Here is a 19765-nt window from a genome sequence, read left to right as displayed (position 1 = left end):
TCGGAGCCAATGGACACCATCAGGTTTAACTCTGTCAGGAGATTCATCAAGACCATTTTTTTTTTTTTTTACAAAAGCAATCTGTTGCTGTAAGTCTGGCCCGTGTGTCTACCCGCATGTATCAATATAACTGGCTGGTTATAGTTTAAAGGTTTGGCACATAACCACTGTTACCTCTTGTCTTGTTAACTGAAGGATACGATACTACTACATATAGGCATTTATTACACTGACAAGCTTTAAAGCATATGAAGACAGATAATGTGCTCCTAGGGCCTTTAGCACTGTAAATATTCGCTAAACAGTCACTCACTGAAGAGCAGAAGGGGCGGGGATAGAAGTCGGAGCTAATCGAATAAAGACTTACTGACCTTTATTCCACCCGTCTTGCATACCTGAGCAGCTGGTGAAATGGGCACACAAACAGCTGAAAAAGTAAGTTAATTCTCGACAAATGAATTAATTGACAGCGTTCATGCAACGAGTAAGCTGAAAACTTGGATAATTATATAGAATTGTGTTTACGTGTCACTTCGAATCAGGGTTTATTCAGGCATTTCCATTTCATCCGTATTGTTTTTGTGAAAGTACTGGATACATCCGAGTTTGTTGAGGAATGGAAGGGAGAGTGAGAAAGTGTGGTGACTACAAATAAGCTATGTTTTTTTTTTTTTTTGTGTGGCATTTCGAAGAGTAGCTGCTGTGACGATATACACATTGTTTAATGAAAGCGAAAACACCTGATTTAATAAGTTAAGAGATATTAATTAGAAGTTCCGCATACCTCTCAAGTGTACCTCATTACGAGGAACGTACCTCATTTGGGTTCTTAAAAAGTTCATGTTCCTCAAAGATACCTCTCAAGTGTACCTCATTACGAGGAACGTACCTCATTTGGGGTCTTAAAAAGTTCATGTTCCTCAAAGATTCTCAATGTTCCACATTGAAAGACTCTTGTCACACATTCAGTGTTAGAATTTTTTGTAAGTGGAGTCCGTGGTAAATAGAAATCAGTCATATTAATTCTTTAAAAGATCTTCTTTATAAGTAAAGCCAGCGTCTTTTATCCATCCTATGGCCTTCCTAGTTGAAGTTGTCAGTAAGCCATTAGTATGTGTTCCATATTTTGCCCATTTGTTCCACATTATGAGGGCTAGTGTTCCTCATTTTGGAGATGGAAGGTTGAGAGCTATGTGCCGCTGTACTAGGGCAGTGTTGAATATAACACAATGTAAACACATTCAATATATGCCTGCATAAGATACTGAATAATGTCGTGGAAGGACAGGGGGTGGAATTGTAATATTGTCCAGCAAATGCCATCAGATAAGGTGCATAATGTAGGGTCAGAAATGAGAATGTGACTGGGTAAAGAAAAATGAATAGAAAAGGCCGTTGATTTGCCTCTTTCGAGAAAGAACTATGTGGCAGCAGCTATTGGAGCTTATACTGCAGTATATGTAAAATTTGCTTTATTATTTGATTGTTCCAAACTGCAAAGTTATCAGTACCCTAGAAATAAATTGGAATCTGGGAAGCTTCTGGCTAAAATATGTCGGAGCCCATTATGTCTTAGAATTTCTTAACAGTAATTAATACCTCATCTGAAACGTAGCACCTGTCAGAAATGTTTTCTGCATTGATATAAGCCCATTGTTGTTCCCAGTTTCCTAGATGAAAGGTGTATATGTGAGACAGATGTGTCTTGAAATATTCAGGCAAAAGAAAGTGTAAGCACTTGCTGCAAATAGTTAGCAATAGAGTTATATATATGGAGACCCTAGTTCAATTTCCAGTAGTGCACACATTTTTCCTACCAAAAATAGTGATATAGAGAGACTGAGGGCCATAATTATAAGGAACTATAAGGAACTGCACTAGTGAGAATGGAAGCATGCTTGCTAGTGAGCTGTTCCACTGTAGAGCAACAAGCTGAAGGTTATTCCAGTATTAATCTATATAACAATTGCCATTTATTAAATGAGTGGTTTTGCTGACGTCTGAATTTTTGTAATTACAAATGCCAAAAATTTGTTGAATCATATAGTAAAGTGTAGCAAGTGCAGCTGACCAAATAGTTTTTACTGTTTGTACTTTTATATTGACGTGACTCAGTCTCCCCACGAGATGCCCTACGAATGAGTAAATGTGGAATGGTGGTGATGTAATGCAGAAAGAGTTCTGTTTTTCAGTGTAGTTTTTGCTTCAAGTGTGAATTGCCAGAGGGATATCCCACATGAAGTAAGAATTGATTCTGTGCCTCTACAAAACGTTCTCCACCACTGTCCACATTTCCAGACAGTATGCATGAACATGACACAAGGTTTTCACAATGGAACATGTGAAGCCTTTGCACTGGCCCAGCAATCAAGGGGCCTCAGTCCTCACCACTAACACCAGTGAGGGGCGTCCACATCGTGAAGGATAACAAATACACACACACAGTAAAGTACAATTTCCCTTAAGAGCACACAGAGATCATATACAGTCTAAGGCTGGTTTCTCCCTTTCTCCTCCAGATCCCCAATAAGACTCCCCACTGGCACAGCTATAGGGTCCAGATCTCAGCCTAGTAGTCAAGCTAAAACCTTCAGCACCCTCTCTGTCCAGCCAGTGCTTCGTGTCCCTGCCTAAGTAGCTGACACACACACACACACACACACACACACACACACACACACACACACACACACACACACACTTTGAGATATGAGTTATATACAAACACACAGACACTCCTGGGGAAGGTTGGCACAGGTTCTCCAGCTATGCCCCTTCTGTCCAGACTATACGGTAGCACCACTTGCCACCAACCACTGATATCAGCTACTAATAAGGCCCTTATCAAAGGGAGCCTAATTATTACTGTGCAATATTATTATCCAAATGGTAAGTGTGATGAACAGCAAGGCTTATTTGGAGTGGCTTGGGCAGTATCACTGTATACATGCAATGTACTCTAGAGTTTAAATTATCTCTACATAAAACAGCCACAGCTGAAAGGTTTAAAAATATTTAATAATAAATAATAAGAAAACAAGACAGTACTTCTTACTGCACAGCATTAGTCAAGAGCTGAGAGATCACAGAGAAATGCTTAAAATAATCAGTCGAATACTTATAATGAGTAAATGTGGAATGGTGGTGATGTAATGCAGAAAGAGTTCTGTTTTTCAGTGTAGTTTTTGCTTCAAGTGTGAATTGCCAGAGGGATATCCTACATGAAGTAAGAATTGATTCTGTGCCTCTACAAAACTTTCTCCACCACTGTCCACATTTCCAGATCACAGAGAAATGCTTAAAATAATCAGTTGAATACTTCTGACATCAATACAGAAAAACAACTCGTCTAATCTTTCTATTTCTAAGAACAAACACAGTTCTAAAATAAGCTTATATATAGAGCAAGACAGTGCTGGTGATGTTGGATGTTCTGAAAACAAATGCAAAATGTCCTGAGTCTCTCTCTCTCTCTCTGTCCTTAAATTGATAACACAGTACTACTGACTCATTTCAGATTACATAATTTTTCTCTGGTTCCCAGGCTAACAGAAACTGAGTTTAGTAGCCCTTTTGATCTTGCACCTAGTCAGGAAGCTATAGCAATAAAATACATTATACATACAAATTCTAGCAATTAACTGTGGTCTCAAAACAATAGCAAGAATTCCTTCATCCAGACATCTTGGCTCTGAGTTTTGAGATCAAACAATTATACAATGCTTGACTTATCAGCTTTCCTCCAGCTGAGTGCAATGTGATTATATTTTTGAAGTTCAACATCCAATACAATTTTCTTATTTAAGAGAACAAGCTTGGCTTATATTAATATTTACAAATGACAGAATTCTCTACAAAATTATATCTAATTAGGCTGTAGCCTTCAGATATCTTCACAGAGCATAAGACATAAGGACTGGCAATGTTTCTTTAACCCATGAACCCTTATGAATTATGTAGTTTGACATAATTGAAACCTTAGGACATTTGCAGCGTAGGTGTCTGGAATATTGCTGCAGTGTTTTTAGGAAAGCGCAACCTTATTGTCCCCATGAATGCACACTGCAGCTAATAGTAAGACTTTATTGAAAGTGAAGCAATACACAGACCTACAGTTACTATGAGGACATACCATAGAGTTCCCTTCCTGCTTCATACAGAAGGAAATTCAGCCCAAGGCCACAAGCATCTTCAAGTGTTTCATGGAAAATAGATGGAAGAAGTCAGAAGAACAAGGTGTCTGCAATCTATCTCAAGAAATCATGTTTGTAATATGTCTTCTTGGAAGTCTACATCATCCTTCCCATCAAGCAATGATCAGAGGAAAATAGTCTATTCTGCTAACATCTACTAACATCCTGTATCTATACATCCATGCACAAGTTATTTGTACACTATAACACTGTTTTTAATTATTTATTTATTTAACATTTGTTAACCGGGAAAGTCCGACTTGGAACGAAGCCAATTTTCAGAGGAGGCCCAGGGAGAAATGCTCCAGATGCATGTCTTTGTAACGTGGGAGGAAACCGGAGCACAGTAGGAAGCACTCTGTATGTACAAACATGCAAGGCTGCACCAAATCTTGAATTAGACACAAGTAGCCAGCATGTGGAAAAAGGCACAAAATATCAAACAACCGTTTGTTTGTTCCACTGATGAAGGCTTTGTGGCCGAAACTGGTATGGACCTTTTGGCTTAATCCAACAGTTGTTTGATATTTTGTGCCTTTTTTCCCACATGTAGGAAACTGGAGCACCCAGAGGAAACCCACACGAATGCAGGGAGGACATGCAGACTCCACACAGAAGGCACCCCAGCTGAGAATCAAACCGGAGAACCTCTTGCTGTGAGGCAGCAATGCTACGGCTGCACCACTGCACCATCCATCGCTGTTAATTGATCATGAGGTTAACATTATGTCCACATTTTCTTTACTAAATGGGAAGCAATACAGATGATTCACTTAGAAGTTTCATAATTTGTTTAGAAACAGGCATAGTACTGGGCTTTATTTAGTGATTTTTTTTTAGAATTATTAGAAACAAAAAGAAATTTATCCCACAACTATTTCTTGATGACCTAAAATCCTGCAACTGGACCCTATTAAAAACTCTACCCCTCCAGGAGAGTGTGTCCCACTTCAACTACACTTTCCTTAAGATACTTGACGCACATGCCCCACATAGACAAATTAGATCCAAAGTCCGTATAGCTCCCTGGCTAACTAGTGAAACAAAAAACAAAATTAAACTCCGTGACCAAGCCTGGGATACATGGAGAGCAACAAAAACCCCCCAAAATCGTACTAAATTTCAACAACTAAGAAACACTACCAAAACAGCCATTACCCAAGACAAAAAACAATACTTCTGCCTCCTCCAGGACAAACACCAGAATAACCCAAAAAAATTCTGGGCTGGTTTTAACAACCTCCTGCGCCCAGGTAAAACTACTACCCCAACCCCCGAGGAACTTATTGAGAAAAGTCAGGAAGATGTAGCTAATACCTTTAACTCCTTCTTCACCGAGACAATCCAAACTCTAGCCAATCAACTAACCTCCGATCCCCCATCAACCACAAAACCACAAGACACTGCCCCTACCCCTTTCACTTTAAACCCAGTCTCTTCTGCTTACATACGTACCCTCTTAAAAAAGCTCAAACCAACCACCCTTGCGGCTGACCACCTCCCAGCGGAATTCTTACAAATTGCGTCTGATGTAATTGCTTACCCTATATCAATCCTTATCAATAGAACCATAACTGAAGCCAACATCCCTTCTATCTGGAAGATCTCTTACATCATTCCGCTTCACAAAGGAGGTAACTCCACAGAAATATCTAACTATAGACCAATAGCTATACTGTCCCCAATAGCGAAAATCATGGAAAGATGCATCCACAAACAACTTCTTCACTATTTAACCTGTAATCATCTCCTGTCCAACTCCCAGCATGGCTTTCGCCCCCACCACAGTACCACCACAGCCCTCCTTTCCTTTGTCGACTCCATTAATAACAATCGTAACAACAAACTAATATCCTCCGCCCTCTTTCTTGACCTATCAAAAGCTTTCGATATGGTCAATCACCAGCTCCTTCTAAACAACCTTAGAACCCTACATCTGGACACCCCAGCACTAACCTGGTTCCAGGCTTACCTCACTGGTAGGCAACAAGCTGTCCGGTGGCAAAACAGACTATCAGGCCTACTCCCCAATACCATTGGCGTTCCTCAAGGCTCAATTCTGGGTCCACTTCTGTTTTCCATCTTCATAAATGACCTACACTCGGTCATCCCTAAATCCACCTGCATCCAATACCGATGATTCCACCTTGATCTGCTCTGATGTCTCTCTCCTAAATCTCCAAACTACCACTCAACAATGTTTTTTCCCAAGTAGAAAAATGGTTCACTGACCTGAAACTCCTACTTAATCCAACTAAAACAAAACTACTACTATTTTCTCCCAACGTTTACTCAATCCTAGGAACAGAACTCACAAGTAACGACAATACAACCTTCCATGTTAAATCCAACAATGGGACTATCATAACCCCTGTCGCCAGTACCAAACTACTAGGTGTAACTATAGATCATAAACTCAAATTTGACATTCACATTACACAAACTGTAAAATCACTTAACAAAAAACTAGGATCCATGTACAGAATAAAAAACTATCTAACCCCAACTGCCAAATTAACTATTGCCCGCACATCTTCTCTCCACCCTCCTCTATGCCTCCCCAGTCTTTTCTTTCCTCAACAAACGTGAACTTAACACGCTCTCTACTGCCTACAACCACATTGCTAGATTTATTACTGGATCCCCCTATCGCACCCACCATTGTCTCAACCTAAGGAAACTTGGCTGGTTGGAACTCCCAAATCTTCTCAAACTTAACCAACTCACTGAAGCCTGCAAACTAATCAACCAACCGGATAGAACTCCCTCTCTAGCATTTTGACCCCTATACTAACCTCAATAGCCTTCGATCATCCAACAGCACCCAGATCCGAACCATCACTGCTAAGAACTCAGGTGGTGATGCCTCTTTGCCAACTCCATTGGCAAACGTGTGAACTCCCTGCCAAACTACCTTAGAAGTACAACCTCACACCATCAGTTCAAAACAAACCTAAAGATTATCTCAAAAAACAATGGCTATGCCCATGTCATGAACCTGACTAAACATATATTCTCAACCCCTTCAAATGTCCAAAATCTATCAACAATGTCAAACATGTTTATTCTTCTTGAAATGCTCTATTTACTATTTGTTTATAAGATACCTCAGCTATGTATAACCTTCTGATTGCTCTGCTGTCATTTTAACAACTATGTAAAAAATTTCTCAATCACCGTGTACTTTGGAAAATGTACATTATTTTTTTTACTGTTTTTACTTGTATCTTTAAATTGTATTAACTACTATGTTGGAGCTTTTCTCCTCGGGCCTCTACTGAAAAAGGATATATATCCAGCTAGACTAGCCCGGTTAACAAATGTAAAATAAAATAATAAAATAAATAAAATAATAAATAAATAGAATTATTTCCTACTGTATATATAACTAGTCCATGATATGCTCTCAACAGTAGATTACCAGTTCCAAAGTTAAGTCTCCAAGCTTTGAGTTTAACAATAAGGCAGCGCCTTCTTGACCTGTGTGATAGTTGAGTGAAAAAATGTACCACTATTGTCAGAAACTGAAGAAACGTGCATTTTAACTTATCTTAATGCTCTTTCCTATATTAATGTCTCCTTGGCATTCTTTAAGTAGATGTTATTAATTTTCATTTTGTTCTAAACCAAAATGTCTTGATGGAGGCAGATATGCTAACATGAGTTTGCTTTCTCGTTGGGTTTTGCCTTTCCCATATTCTACTCAGAGATCTGACAAGATGAACTTACCCTACTGTCTTACGCTAGATTTTTGTTTGTTTTGTTTGCATTTACTCAGAATGGCATACTCAACTGCTAACTTTGAAACTGGATAGAGTATCTGAAAATGTCTTCCAGTGACATCACGTTATTTTAGTTCTTTGTCATATTTTAAGCAAATTGCAATAAGCCATTGCTTCATTTGCTGGAAAAACATAGTTCTGAAATTGGGTTAAAAAGTAAGAATCACTTAGCTGCACAAGTCAGTTTGTTCGGTCAGTGGTATCAGTTTTCCTCACCCACCAAAGTAAAAGAGTTGTGAATTCCTAAAGAATCAGTCAGTTCAGTCATTTCCTAGGGGAGAGAAAGAAAGCAGCTGTAAACGAAAGTACATAGTAGAAGAGCTGTAACTTCCTAGAGATTCAAAAGGTTTAGGACCCCAGGGGGTGGATATAACAACAAGATAAAAATATATTATTATGTATGTTTCCTTTGCCAGAAAAGTTAAAATGTGATGTGCAAGATTTTGTAAGTGCAGGGCAAACAGGAATTTAAGTTTTCATCAAAACCCGAATGTAGTGTGCACTGACTGATAGAAATGCCATAGACGAGACAAAACAGCTAAGTCATGTTTTTTAATATGTAACAATGCAGTCTCATTCTGTATGAAGGAATCTACATTCTGGGAAAGGGAAATGTTGTGTTTATGATGTATGTATGGTTTGTTGAAGATGCTCCTATTCAGTATTTATCACAGAGAATTAAATAGATATCTGCTCCTTGTGTAGGCAAAAAAGTTTCTATTTTTTATTTCTTAGAAGTTAATGAGAAACTAATAAAGCTAATTAGTCAAGTCAAGAGTAAATAAGTATTGCTAATTTGCTGTGAACACTAAGGAAGAATTGAAAGATCTGGAGATGACATGGAATGGACAGTTCAGGGACACGAGTGCTAAATTTTTGCTCATGGAAGATGTGCTTTTTATCTTTACTTGCATCAGTGTAGTATTCTTGCAGTGTGTATATTCACTGTTGCTTTCATCTCTGTATTTTATCCTCTGTCTTCTGTTATTGCACACCCGTGCACGGATCATGGATGAAAAAGGCCTTTGGACCAGTCCATCTGCCCGGTTATCAAATAAAAATAAACACATAAATCATGCAAGAATTATAACTGTAGAGCCACTCAATGGTTTTCAGAAAAGAACAGGCTTGTAGCACAGTGCTACTTAAACATGTTTCTTGGCGTTGCCTCCTGTCTACTGTGAAGCACAACAATGATGTATGTTCTTCAAATTGTCATTTACCAGTACACAGGTAAATCATATTTACATACAAACATACACATATACTCTGAATTCTATGCCTGATCTTGATCAAAACATTATACAGTTACACAGTTTTCTTTTGTTGCATAAATGTCTTATAAACAAAATGGATTCCAAAGTGGGGACAATTTCTACTTGTGTGACGTATGTAGAGCCCATGGTAGTTGTATATTTCAGGCTCAGTACTGAAAAGTAAAGCTTAAAAGTGCATGGCATTGGTTTAGTATCATTATTATTATTATTATTATTATTATTATATTTTTGGTTTATTATTATTATTATTATATATTTATTGGTTTATTATTATCTTTTATGGTCTGCTTATATTTTGTTTCACTTTTTTTTTTCATGAATTATTTTATATATACCTAACATCCTGCTCTGCTCTGTTTGTACTGTACAGGCAGTTTACTTGACATTCTTAGAAAGTGTTAAGTTACAGAGCTATCCATTTATTTATGTATGTGTATATACATATATGTATTCATTTTTTTTTTAAAAGTTTATGGAGAATATCCAAGGTTATGAGTTTACTGCACAGTCAGTCAGAAGGGCTGGATCATATTTTGTGTTAAATAATGGAGAAAAGATAGACATTTTGTGCTGTGTATGAGATGAAAGTGGTTTTATGTGGTTTGTGTGTGTTTTTTTTGTCAACACAACTTTTTAAATCATTTCTTGAGTAGTAGCTTTGGATGGTCTCTAAATGAATCGAATGCATGGTTTACAAAAATGCAAAATATAAAATTATTTGAGTATAGTTCTAAGCATTTATGTGCAGAAATATTAACTGAATGGACTTATTTGAGGTACATCATAACATTAAGTGAATTACATTTGAAGAACTTCCTCTACAGAGATTAGATTCTGTTGATTTTTTTTTATCTGGCCATTAAATTATTATGTATTGGAAGTGCGTAATGTGAGCCCACTATGCCTACAGAGCAGAAATACCATAATGCCTTACCATTTTGGACCCCAAAGCATCCATTGACCATTGTAGTCTGCAGACAGGAATGCTTTACTGTTTTCTTTTTGATTTGCAGCTCTGTTTGAGGCTGTACTGAATTCATGGATATCTCCATTTTGTGTCTTTCGGCTTTTCCCGGTTAGGGGTCGCCACAGCGGAACTCCGGTCCACTAATGATTGGTAGTTGATTTTTACGTGCCGAGTTACCAGCCCTGACACACAACCTTCAACGAAGGTACGTCCATTCACGCATGTCTCCACACAGAAGATGCTCTAGCTGAGAATTGAACTGTGAGGTGACAACGCTACCGCAGCACCACCACCGCAGATGTTTTTCCTATTTGACAACATCCTTGCTGTAACATTGTTCTTATCATTATGTTCCGTACCTTAGCTAGAACCCCATTAAATGTATTAACTGTTATCATGGACTTTTGCTGATGCTGTATTCACTGGTGTGACCTACCAGTACTGTATCTGAAATAAGCTCAGAGTTAGTTCCTTTTTTCTCTTTTTGGTTTCGTCTGCCTGCACACCATTCTGTATTACTCTGGCAGCTGGCTTCCTCTAGCCAGTGTCCCGAAAGCCCATCATTTGAGAGCAGGGTCAGTTTGCAGCTAAAACCTATTGACTTTTCTATGTTCTAATTCTTCTTAACTGCTGTAATTTATTGCCTGTTCATACTGGTTGACAGAAAACCTGCTGGTTCAGACTACTTACCCTACTGCCTCCATAGTTGTACAGTTATAAACAGAGGGGATACAAGGTAAGGTGCAGTTGTGAAGTGTTATCAGCAGAGCTGCATATTGCGTGGAATTGCATACCCTTCTCTGCTATATTTTTGTACAAGGACCCATAAAAAGTCACCAGTTGACACCTGGACTGCTTAAATATATGTATTTCTCATCAATCTGTAGCACTGTAGTTATATTCAGAGGACCAAACAGAGCTCTACCTAAGATGTATCAGTCATTAGTAACACTGGCACTACTCTAAAGGGTTAAGGAGAAACTCCTTACTCTTCTTTCTGTTCTGAAAGTACCCTATTTGTCTATTTAATTAGTTAACCTACTTTAAAAAATTACCAGCCATATAGATTTTTTTTTCTTCACTTTATTTTTACTTCTGTGTGCAGCCGACACTGTTAAAAATGTAATAGTGAAAAAACAAAGGTACACAATCCTGGTAAAAAAACAGGAGCTGCAAGGGACCAGGACTGAAAAACTTGTTTAAGCCTTTCAGTCATATTATACGAGATTCTTGGGACTTACTGGATAAGATTAGACATGTAGAAAATGATTTCTGTTTTTTCATTACATGTGATGTTAAACATTTATTCTCGGTTATCCCTCAGGAAATTGGGCTCTCATGGTTTGATGAAATAGTCAATCTGTATGGAGGTTTATCAGAAAATGATGAGGCTTTGATACACTAATTCATGGAAATTATTCTAACAATTTTTCTGTTTTTTTGCAATGAATGTTATAAACAATGCTCGGGTGTAGCAGTGGGGGCGATTTGCACCCCAGTTTTTGCCAATGAGGTATTGCTTAGGTGGGAACTATTTACCCAGCTCCCTTTATTTAAGCTTTGTTGAGCATACTGTAGGTACCTTGATGAGTTATTGATTTTATGGCAGGGTAGTGTAGAACAATTCAATGAGTTTCTGAGGCAAATGCAGGCCACTACAGAATTTTTGGAATTCACACATCAGATTAATGCAATAAGATATCTTATTTGTACATTGAAATAATTTGTTTACAGAATGGCAAACCTGCAACTAAAATATATATTTAACCCACATACTGAAATTCTTTTCTGTTTTATTCAAGTTGCCACCCCCTACCACCAGAAAAAGGGTCTAGTTAAAAGCCAGTTCATTAGAGGATCAAGGCTAACCTCAGATAACTCAAATTCCTCAAGGAATGTACTGTCGTTAAAAAAGATGTCTGGTGAATGAAGTTACCCCATGGCCTTAATAAATGATGTTACCGAACAGGTATGGCATGAACGTCATGGTGTATATGGTCCAATTATTTTACAGGGATTTAAGAACACAGACAATAATAAGCCTTGTAAAGAACAGTCAACTGACTTTCACACTAATATGGTTTTACATTATTCCACAGATGTTAAGGGAATTCAGAATATTATTAACAAAATTGGTTTATTTTTAGTTGTTGGAAGAACAGGTTACTTTGCAAGGAGAAGTTTTGGCAGCTTAGGTTTAATCCACGGCACCGCCTGGCTTAAACAAAATGATCTCCATTTCAAGTAAACTAAAGGATAGATGATCAAAAGTTTAGTGGCTTATGCTTTATTTACGTATTTATCCCTTTTTTGTTTTTTAAAATAGTACGTTTTTGAGTTATGAGGTACTTACGTTTGCCATTTTTGCCTTAAATGTTGGGTAATGTGATTTGAGTTTGTATGATTGGTTAATTGAGGGGGTTGTGTCTCTGGATTGTTTCTTTGATAAAACGCTCAGCTGTTTTGATGATATGGTTCTGATGATGTCACATTATAGAAATACAAAAGCGCTAAACCATATTATTTTAGGATACAAGTAGTTTCTGTTTTTATCGTTTTATAAGGTTCATTTTGGAGAGAAGAGTCCATGGAGCTCCTGTTTTTTTTTTTTTTTTTTTTTTGTGTTAAGCAACAAGATAGACTATTTTTAGCCATATTTTAATATCGGTGAATGATTTTTAAGTGATTTCCTGTAATTTTCTTATGGATGGCACAGAGCAGATAAGGTTGAATCGTTGGCATACTGTATGAGAGTGACATGTATTGTAGCATAGTAAAGTTCATTCATGAAAATATTAAATAGAAAGGGGCCAAGTATTGCGCCTTGGTGAACACCGGCAGAGATTGATTGAAATGCTGAAAGGTTTTGTTGTCATTTAGTTGCCTGATGACAACTGCATAAATAACTGTGAAACGAAGAGAGGGAGGGCTAAGTGAGACCTAGTGTTGCATGTTCCGAGAGGAGCTGTGGTGGGACACTGTCAAATGCTTTGGAAATACAAGGTTGCTCTCATTTCTGTATTGGTTTACTATGTTGGTGAAGTTGAGGAGGGCAGTGGTAATACTGCGGTTGGGCCTGAAACCTTGCTAGGTGTTGGAGAGGAGGTTGTGTTTGGTTATACATTTCATAAGCTGAGAGTGAAATGATTTATCAAGGATTTTAGGTGGGGTGTTAGGATAGCAGAAGGTCTGTAGTTTAACTCTGTTGAAGAACCTACTTTGTGAAGGGGTATAGTAATGGATTTTTTCAGATGAATGGGGCATCATTTTCAGTTATTGACTGGTTGATCAGAATGGATACAGGGAATGTTAATGCTTCTGTGCCTGTTTTGAGGAATGCAGTGGGAAAGTTATCGGCAGCTGATGTTGTTGCTTTTAATTTGGCTAGTAATTTTTTTATGGTTAATTTTGAGAAGGGCTGAAAACTGTATGTGTTGCTTTCGAGAACAGATGGAAATTGGAGGGCTGAAGTTAGGTGGTCATTGATTAGTGCTAGAACTGGCTGGGTAAAATGAATGTTGAACTGGGGGGCATGGATTCTTTGGCTGGGTGTAGTGGTAAGGCCAGGGTGTAATGGGTTATTCAGACAGGACCAAAATAGCTTTGGCACTTTGGTGCTTTTTTGGAGATTAGTGTAATTAGTGTAATTAACATGGATCTTGGTACAGCTTCTGATATATTGGCAGGCACATGGTGTTTTATTTTTATACCGTTCTTTCCATGCTTTATCTGTTTGCCGCATGAACTGTTTGGTTTCTTTTGTCAGCCATGGTGCTGTGTTAGGTTTACCCTTCTTGTCCTAACTGGTACTAAATCATTTAGTATTTTAGGAAATTGTAATTGAAGTTAGTGCTTCATCTAGGGGCATTACTCTTAATACATTCCAGTTGTAGTGAGACAGGGCTATAATACATGTGTCTTTGTCAAATTTCGTTAAATTGTTTACTTGTTTATAGATTATTTGTTTGGATGAACCAAGTTGCTATCTGATTATGTAGGTTGGGAGGTAGTCGCAGTATCTGGTAAATAACAAAAAGATTTTATAGTATGGTGTTAGTTTGTCAATATCCAGTCCATTGTGGACTGCCTGTTAGCACTTTTGTTGATTCTGGTGGTGGAGCTTATCAGTTGATGGAGCTTATCAGTTGGGTGAAGCCAAGAAGGTGAATAGAGTCCTTGGGGTTCCTGCTGTGTATGGATTGTATATTCAGGTCACCTAAGATGAAGATTTCCTGAGGGATGTTGTTAGATATCTAGTGTAGGTTATTTTCGGCTTTGGTAATGTGTTGCCGGATGGGATGTATACTACTGAGATACATATAGATTTCGTTTGGTTGATTTTTGAGGTATGCAATCAGAAGTTTCAGCATTATTAAACTCTTTGATATTTAGATGGGCTGGAGTTATGTGTATGTTGTTTTTGTACATAATAGCAATACTACCTGCTGTTTTAAGATTGCTGTCCATTTTGAGTACATTAAAACCTTGTTTTCAGATATTTCTTATTTTAGCCAGAATTCAGAAGCAATTAGAATGTCTGGGAGTAAAATTCTAGACATGCATGGATATCAAAAATTTTGTTGCAGATATTTCTGAGGTTAATGTTGAAAAGAATGAGGTTGGATTCATTAACTGATGGGAAAATTATGTTGGGAGCATTGGAAAGTAATGGGATGCCATAGTGAGTGTGAGTGCGGGGTTACGGTGAATATCTCCACTAAGTTTCAGGATGGAGGTTGGGTGACTAGTGGTATGGAGCCATTTGTATTTGTACCTGGCTTTCTGTACTGCTGATAAAGTACTATTCTTAACTTTAAGATATCTATAACAGAAAAGATTTGAGCATCAATGTTGGTACAGAGAAGGAGAGACAGATATGGAGAAAAAGAGGGTTTTGTGATTGTGTGTGTGTGATGCAGTTGTGATATGATGTATGAATATTATGGTAGTTAGTGAAATGTGCTAGTGCTGTGAGTGTACAAAGCAGTAGCAACTGACTTACTGTCACTGTGAGATTGAGATGGTGAGAGCTTAAATGGTGGGTAGTAGAAGGTGGAGGTTTGGGAAGATGATGGCTGTGTGGCATTTTAATGAAAGGAGTATATGAGAAATGGAGAAAAAGAGGTATGGTAAAGGTGGGGAGAAGTTTGCAGGGAAGTATATAGATAGTTAAGGTAGTGGAGAGGGGTTAGGCTGTGTGCTGTGTGCAGAAAGTTTGTAGGCAGGTGAAGGTGAAGAAGTGAATAGTGTATAGATGAGGGATTTGACCAAAAATGTGTATTGCTGAGAAGGATAGTAGTCCCAACTAGTAGCTATAAGTAGTAATGCAGGTATCTAAATAAAGTGCTTTTGTGGTATTGATATGTATTTGTATGTGTGTGTGTGGGCGTTGGTGTGCACACACTTTTTATTTGGTTCATAAATGTGTGTGTGTGTGTGTGTGTGTGTGTGTGTGTGTGTGTGTGTGTGTGTGTGTGTGTGTGTGTGTGTGTGTGTGTGTGTGTGTGTGTGTATACATTTATGTATAATATATGTAGATATTTATATACGTACGTATATATACATATATATTTATAAACTCTAGAAGGGCATGTGTGGGGATGGATGGATAAAGGTGTTGGTAAGCAAGAGTGTGTGTGAGAAAAAGTGGGTTGAGAATGTCTGTAAATAAAGGTGTAAGTCTGTGGAATGGGCTAGAGGAATTGACAGGTGATAGAAACTGGAAGAGGGTTTAATCACATTAAAGGCTATCTTACCAATTCCTGGACTTGTACATGTAGTGGGCATGGGTAGCCCAAAGCATGGAATGAGCTAATTTTAAAATTTTGATTGAATATGTAATGAGCATTGAATTTGTCATATGACTACTTTATGTTGTTTTTTTTCTTTCTCACTGTTAATATCTAGCAGAATTTAAGTCTTCAGTTTGCTATGTTACCTGTATATAAGGCTAAGTATCCTAACTGCCTCATTGTACACAATGTCACTAGCTGCTACTATTGTAAGAACTGTCTTCTAGAAGGATTGTTACCTAAGATTATTGGTCTTGTCTTCCACTTTACCAATTTATTCTCTTTTAGTCTTTTTACCATTATGAATGTCTGTTACTATTTGTTCTTCATTGTATTATAAGTTTTTTTCTACTAACAAACTTATCTACTAACAATGGAGCTTTTATTCCTGGGATTCAGCTGAGAAAGGGTTTTATGCCTAGTCAGACTCTCCCGGTAAACAAATGTAAAATAAAATAAAAATAAACAATTTATGTCTTTAACGGGTGAGTATTATGTACTAAATGTAGTAGGTTTGTGTATGTATGCATGGCTGAATGTGTTTGCGTTCGTGAGTATGATCAGGCAAGGGTGTGTGCGTGTGCGTGTGTCTCATGTATATTTTGTGTTCATGTGTGTTTGTGTTTGCGTGGGGGTCACAGTAGTAGTTGATCATGTGAGGATGTGTGTGTGTGTGGTCAGTGTGTGTGTGTGTGTGTGTGTGTGTGTGTGTGTGTGTGTGTGTGTGTGTGTGTGTGTGTGTGTGTGTGGGGAGCTGTCTGTAAGTGTGTATGTTTACATATTTGTGGGGTTGTCATACCTCTCACCTCCCTCAAGATTAATAAGCAAAGCCTGTAATACTTGAGTGTGGTCACTAGACACAAGGATCACTTGTAAATATTATTCTAGTTCACTTAAGAATTTAATACAAGTTTTGCATCACAAAGCCTTTTATAAGTAATAAAAAGTATGGAGCTCTAAAGTGTGGCATTATTGACTGACTAAAATCATTCATGATTTACAAAGGACAAGACAAATTTAAGAGGCAAAATCAGGTGTACTGTTGTAAAGTCAAGTTCCGTTGAGAAGTAGCGGGATGTTCCATGTGTTTCATTATGTGCATGTGTGTGGTAGAAAGAATGTTCTTCTTTCAACTTTTCCCGGTTAGGGGTCGCCACAGCGGAACTCCAGTCCACTAATGATTGGCAGTAGATTTTTTACAGGTGCCGAGGTGCCAGCACGATGCCCAACCTTCAGAGAAGGCACGCCCATTCTACAAATGTCTTTTGAACGCCACTCGACTGCAGGGAGGACATACAGACTCCACACAGAAGGCGCTCCAGCTGAGAATCGAACAGGAGAACCTCTTGCTGTGAGACAACAATGCTACCGCTGCACCATGAGGTAGGTATTTGTTGCAACATGAAGTATGAGGCCACCAGCTGTGATTGGTGCAGCAAAGTAATTAACACTAGTAGTAACATCACAAGATTCAGAGACACAGAAATCAGCCAATAATGAGTTGTTTCCTCATTGCACCTAATCATGCCCCTGAATTGCATTTCCCTAATTTATGTAAACTGTCCTTTTTCCCACAGCAATTTATGTGAGTGTAGGGAATGTTTTCTTGAAAAGTGGTGATGATGTATCTTCATGTTCTTTAAGGTGACTTCTTACAGGGCTGTAGAATTCAATATTACATTCTCTAATGGGTAGGATCAGTGCGCTATAAAGCAGTACAATAATTACTCCTGGGTGACATGTATCTGCACCTCAGAATTAAATGGGGTACAGAATATGCTTCTTTAATCTTTGTTCACTACACAGCAGTCAGAGTTTAAACTTTTTAACATTATACAATTAGTGATTATTTTTCACTCTCACTGACTGATTCTGTAATATTAATTGGCTTATTTGTTTAGTCTGTCTTGATTTTTTGGTCACAGATGAGTCTGGTTAGTGTTTTGTAAAAGTTTAAACTTTTGTCTATCATTATCCTCATATCTTTAATGATTTAACCTTTATTTTTTAATTACAACTTATGTCCTTATTGCCAAGTTTCACAATGCTGCATTTACTAATAGTAAATGTGAGGTTATTACTGTAGGAAGAATTTATTTTATGTAGACCAAGAACTTTAACATCTTTTACTAAAGGAATTATTTTACATAGTTTGCAGTCATCTACATATCTAGAAGACTCATTCTCAAAAAAGTCACCATAGTAGAGGCTTGTAAAACACCCACAATTACCCTGTTGAGAGTGATAGATTTGTGTCCTGTTGTTTAACCAGTGTTTTACCTATTAGATTACATATGGATTGTCATTTAGTGCTTTTAATTTTCCAATTACTTCCTTATGTAATATAATATCAAAAGCATCAACAAGGCCAAGAAAATCAGAATGCAGTTCCATCCCTTTATCATGTACTGGTATTACCTTTTGAAGGAATGCCACAAGATTCAAATGCTACACTCTCCCTTTTGCAAAATTATAATATTCTATGAGTAACCTAAGCAGATCCCCTGTATCATTGTGGATAAGATCCACTGTGATTCCCTTTATGATTTTAATGTAATGCACATGCCAGGCTGATGGGTCTAAAATCATTTGGGTCTGATGTAACACCCCGCCTCATTTGTGAATTGGTAGCACTTCAGCCTGCTTTGAAAGATCAGAGATGTGTCCATATACTAATTGATTGGGGTTCAGTTAGGGTCGTTCATTATGGTCTGCAACCCGAGTGTGATACCCAACACATGTGAGGAAAACTGTATTGGTCTCACCACTGAACTCCATCATGCACCACTGGGGTGTGGACCAGCTTTTCTCTGCATTTGGTCAGCCTGTCAGTTTCCTATCCATCTCTCTCATCATATTGTCTCTAACATCCTCACCAGTATCTTAAAAAGTAATATTTTATGTTCATTGTTAAAATTTACTCTTGAGGTGAATTTCTTGGCATTCATGTGTCAAACACGTAACAACATGGTTATGATCAGAGACCCAGTCATAACCCTTTATTTTCCGCACTGCATATTATCCTGTGTCCCTGTTCAGAGCTTTAGTCCATAAACCATTCATTTAGATGTGTAATTCTCTTTCTTTCTTCACCTGCCAAACAATACTAGTAGTAACTCATAGATTATCAAGCTACCTCACCTCGTACAAAGCTCCTCCAATGTTCAGCTGTCTACTTTTTCATAGAGATCATTAGTACTTGCATCCACATTGGAGCTACTGCTCCAGTTTTGTTTCAACAGCACAGGGTTAGTTCTGCCAATGTTAGACCCAGTGCAGTCTCCATGCAAACGAATGTGTTTTTATTCCCTTTTCACCAACCATTTTATGTTATAAAATATCCCAGTGTAAGTGCATAACTTAGTGCTCTAGTACTGTATTCCGCCACCTTTTCAGTCTTAAGTTTTGTTGGAGAAAGTATGCTGTTTGATAGCAAATTGCAAGGTTAACCATTATTTCTAAAGCCCTTACAACTCCATTTCGTGTGTGTGTGTGTGTGTGTGTGTGTGTGTGTGTGTGTGTGTGTGTTGAAAGAAAAGGCCTTTTTGAACTCGGTGAGAAATTCCTGGCCCCTAAAAGGGGCACATTTTCCAGCAGCTGTTTTATATGGATGTCTTCTTGATGTAATGGCATCCCTTATGATTTTAATGTAATGTACATGCAGGCTGATGGGTCTAAAATCATTTGGGTCATGTAACATCCGCATTTGTGAATTGGTAGCACTTCAGCCTGCTTTGAAAGATGATGTGTCCAT

At 37.9% G+C, this 19765-nt stretch overlaps 1 protein-coding gene across 2 annotated transcripts in view; it reads left to right on the top strand.

Moving 5' to 3' along the window:
- Positions 1-210: 210 nt before the first annotated feature.
- Positions 211-19765, top strand: part of LOC122793406 (alcohol dehydrogenase class-3-like) — a 765188-nt gene continuing 745633 nt past the window's right edge. Inside the window, exon 1 of one of the 2 annotated variants that reach the window (XM_044061383.1) lies at positions 211-435. In XM_044061383.1, the coding sequence (XP_043917318.1) occupies positions 412-435 (24 nt within the window). In that variant the 5' untranslated portion in view covers positions 211-411. The remainder of the gene's footprint in view (positions 436-19765) is intronic. The other variant, XM_044061384.1, reaches the window with a different exon arrangement.

Source organism: Protopterus annectens, chromosome 2.part0 (genome assembly GCF_019279795.1).
Source record: "Protopterus annectens isolate FY-2018-M chromosome 2.part0, PAN1.0, whole genome shotgun sequence".
Classification (NCBI taxonomy): Eukaryota; Metazoa; Chordata; order Ceratodontiformes; family Protopteridae; genus Protopterus; species Protopterus annectens.
The sequence above is the reverse complement of the archived record's forward strand: the minus strand, read 5'-3'. Positions and strand labels throughout refer to the sequence as shown.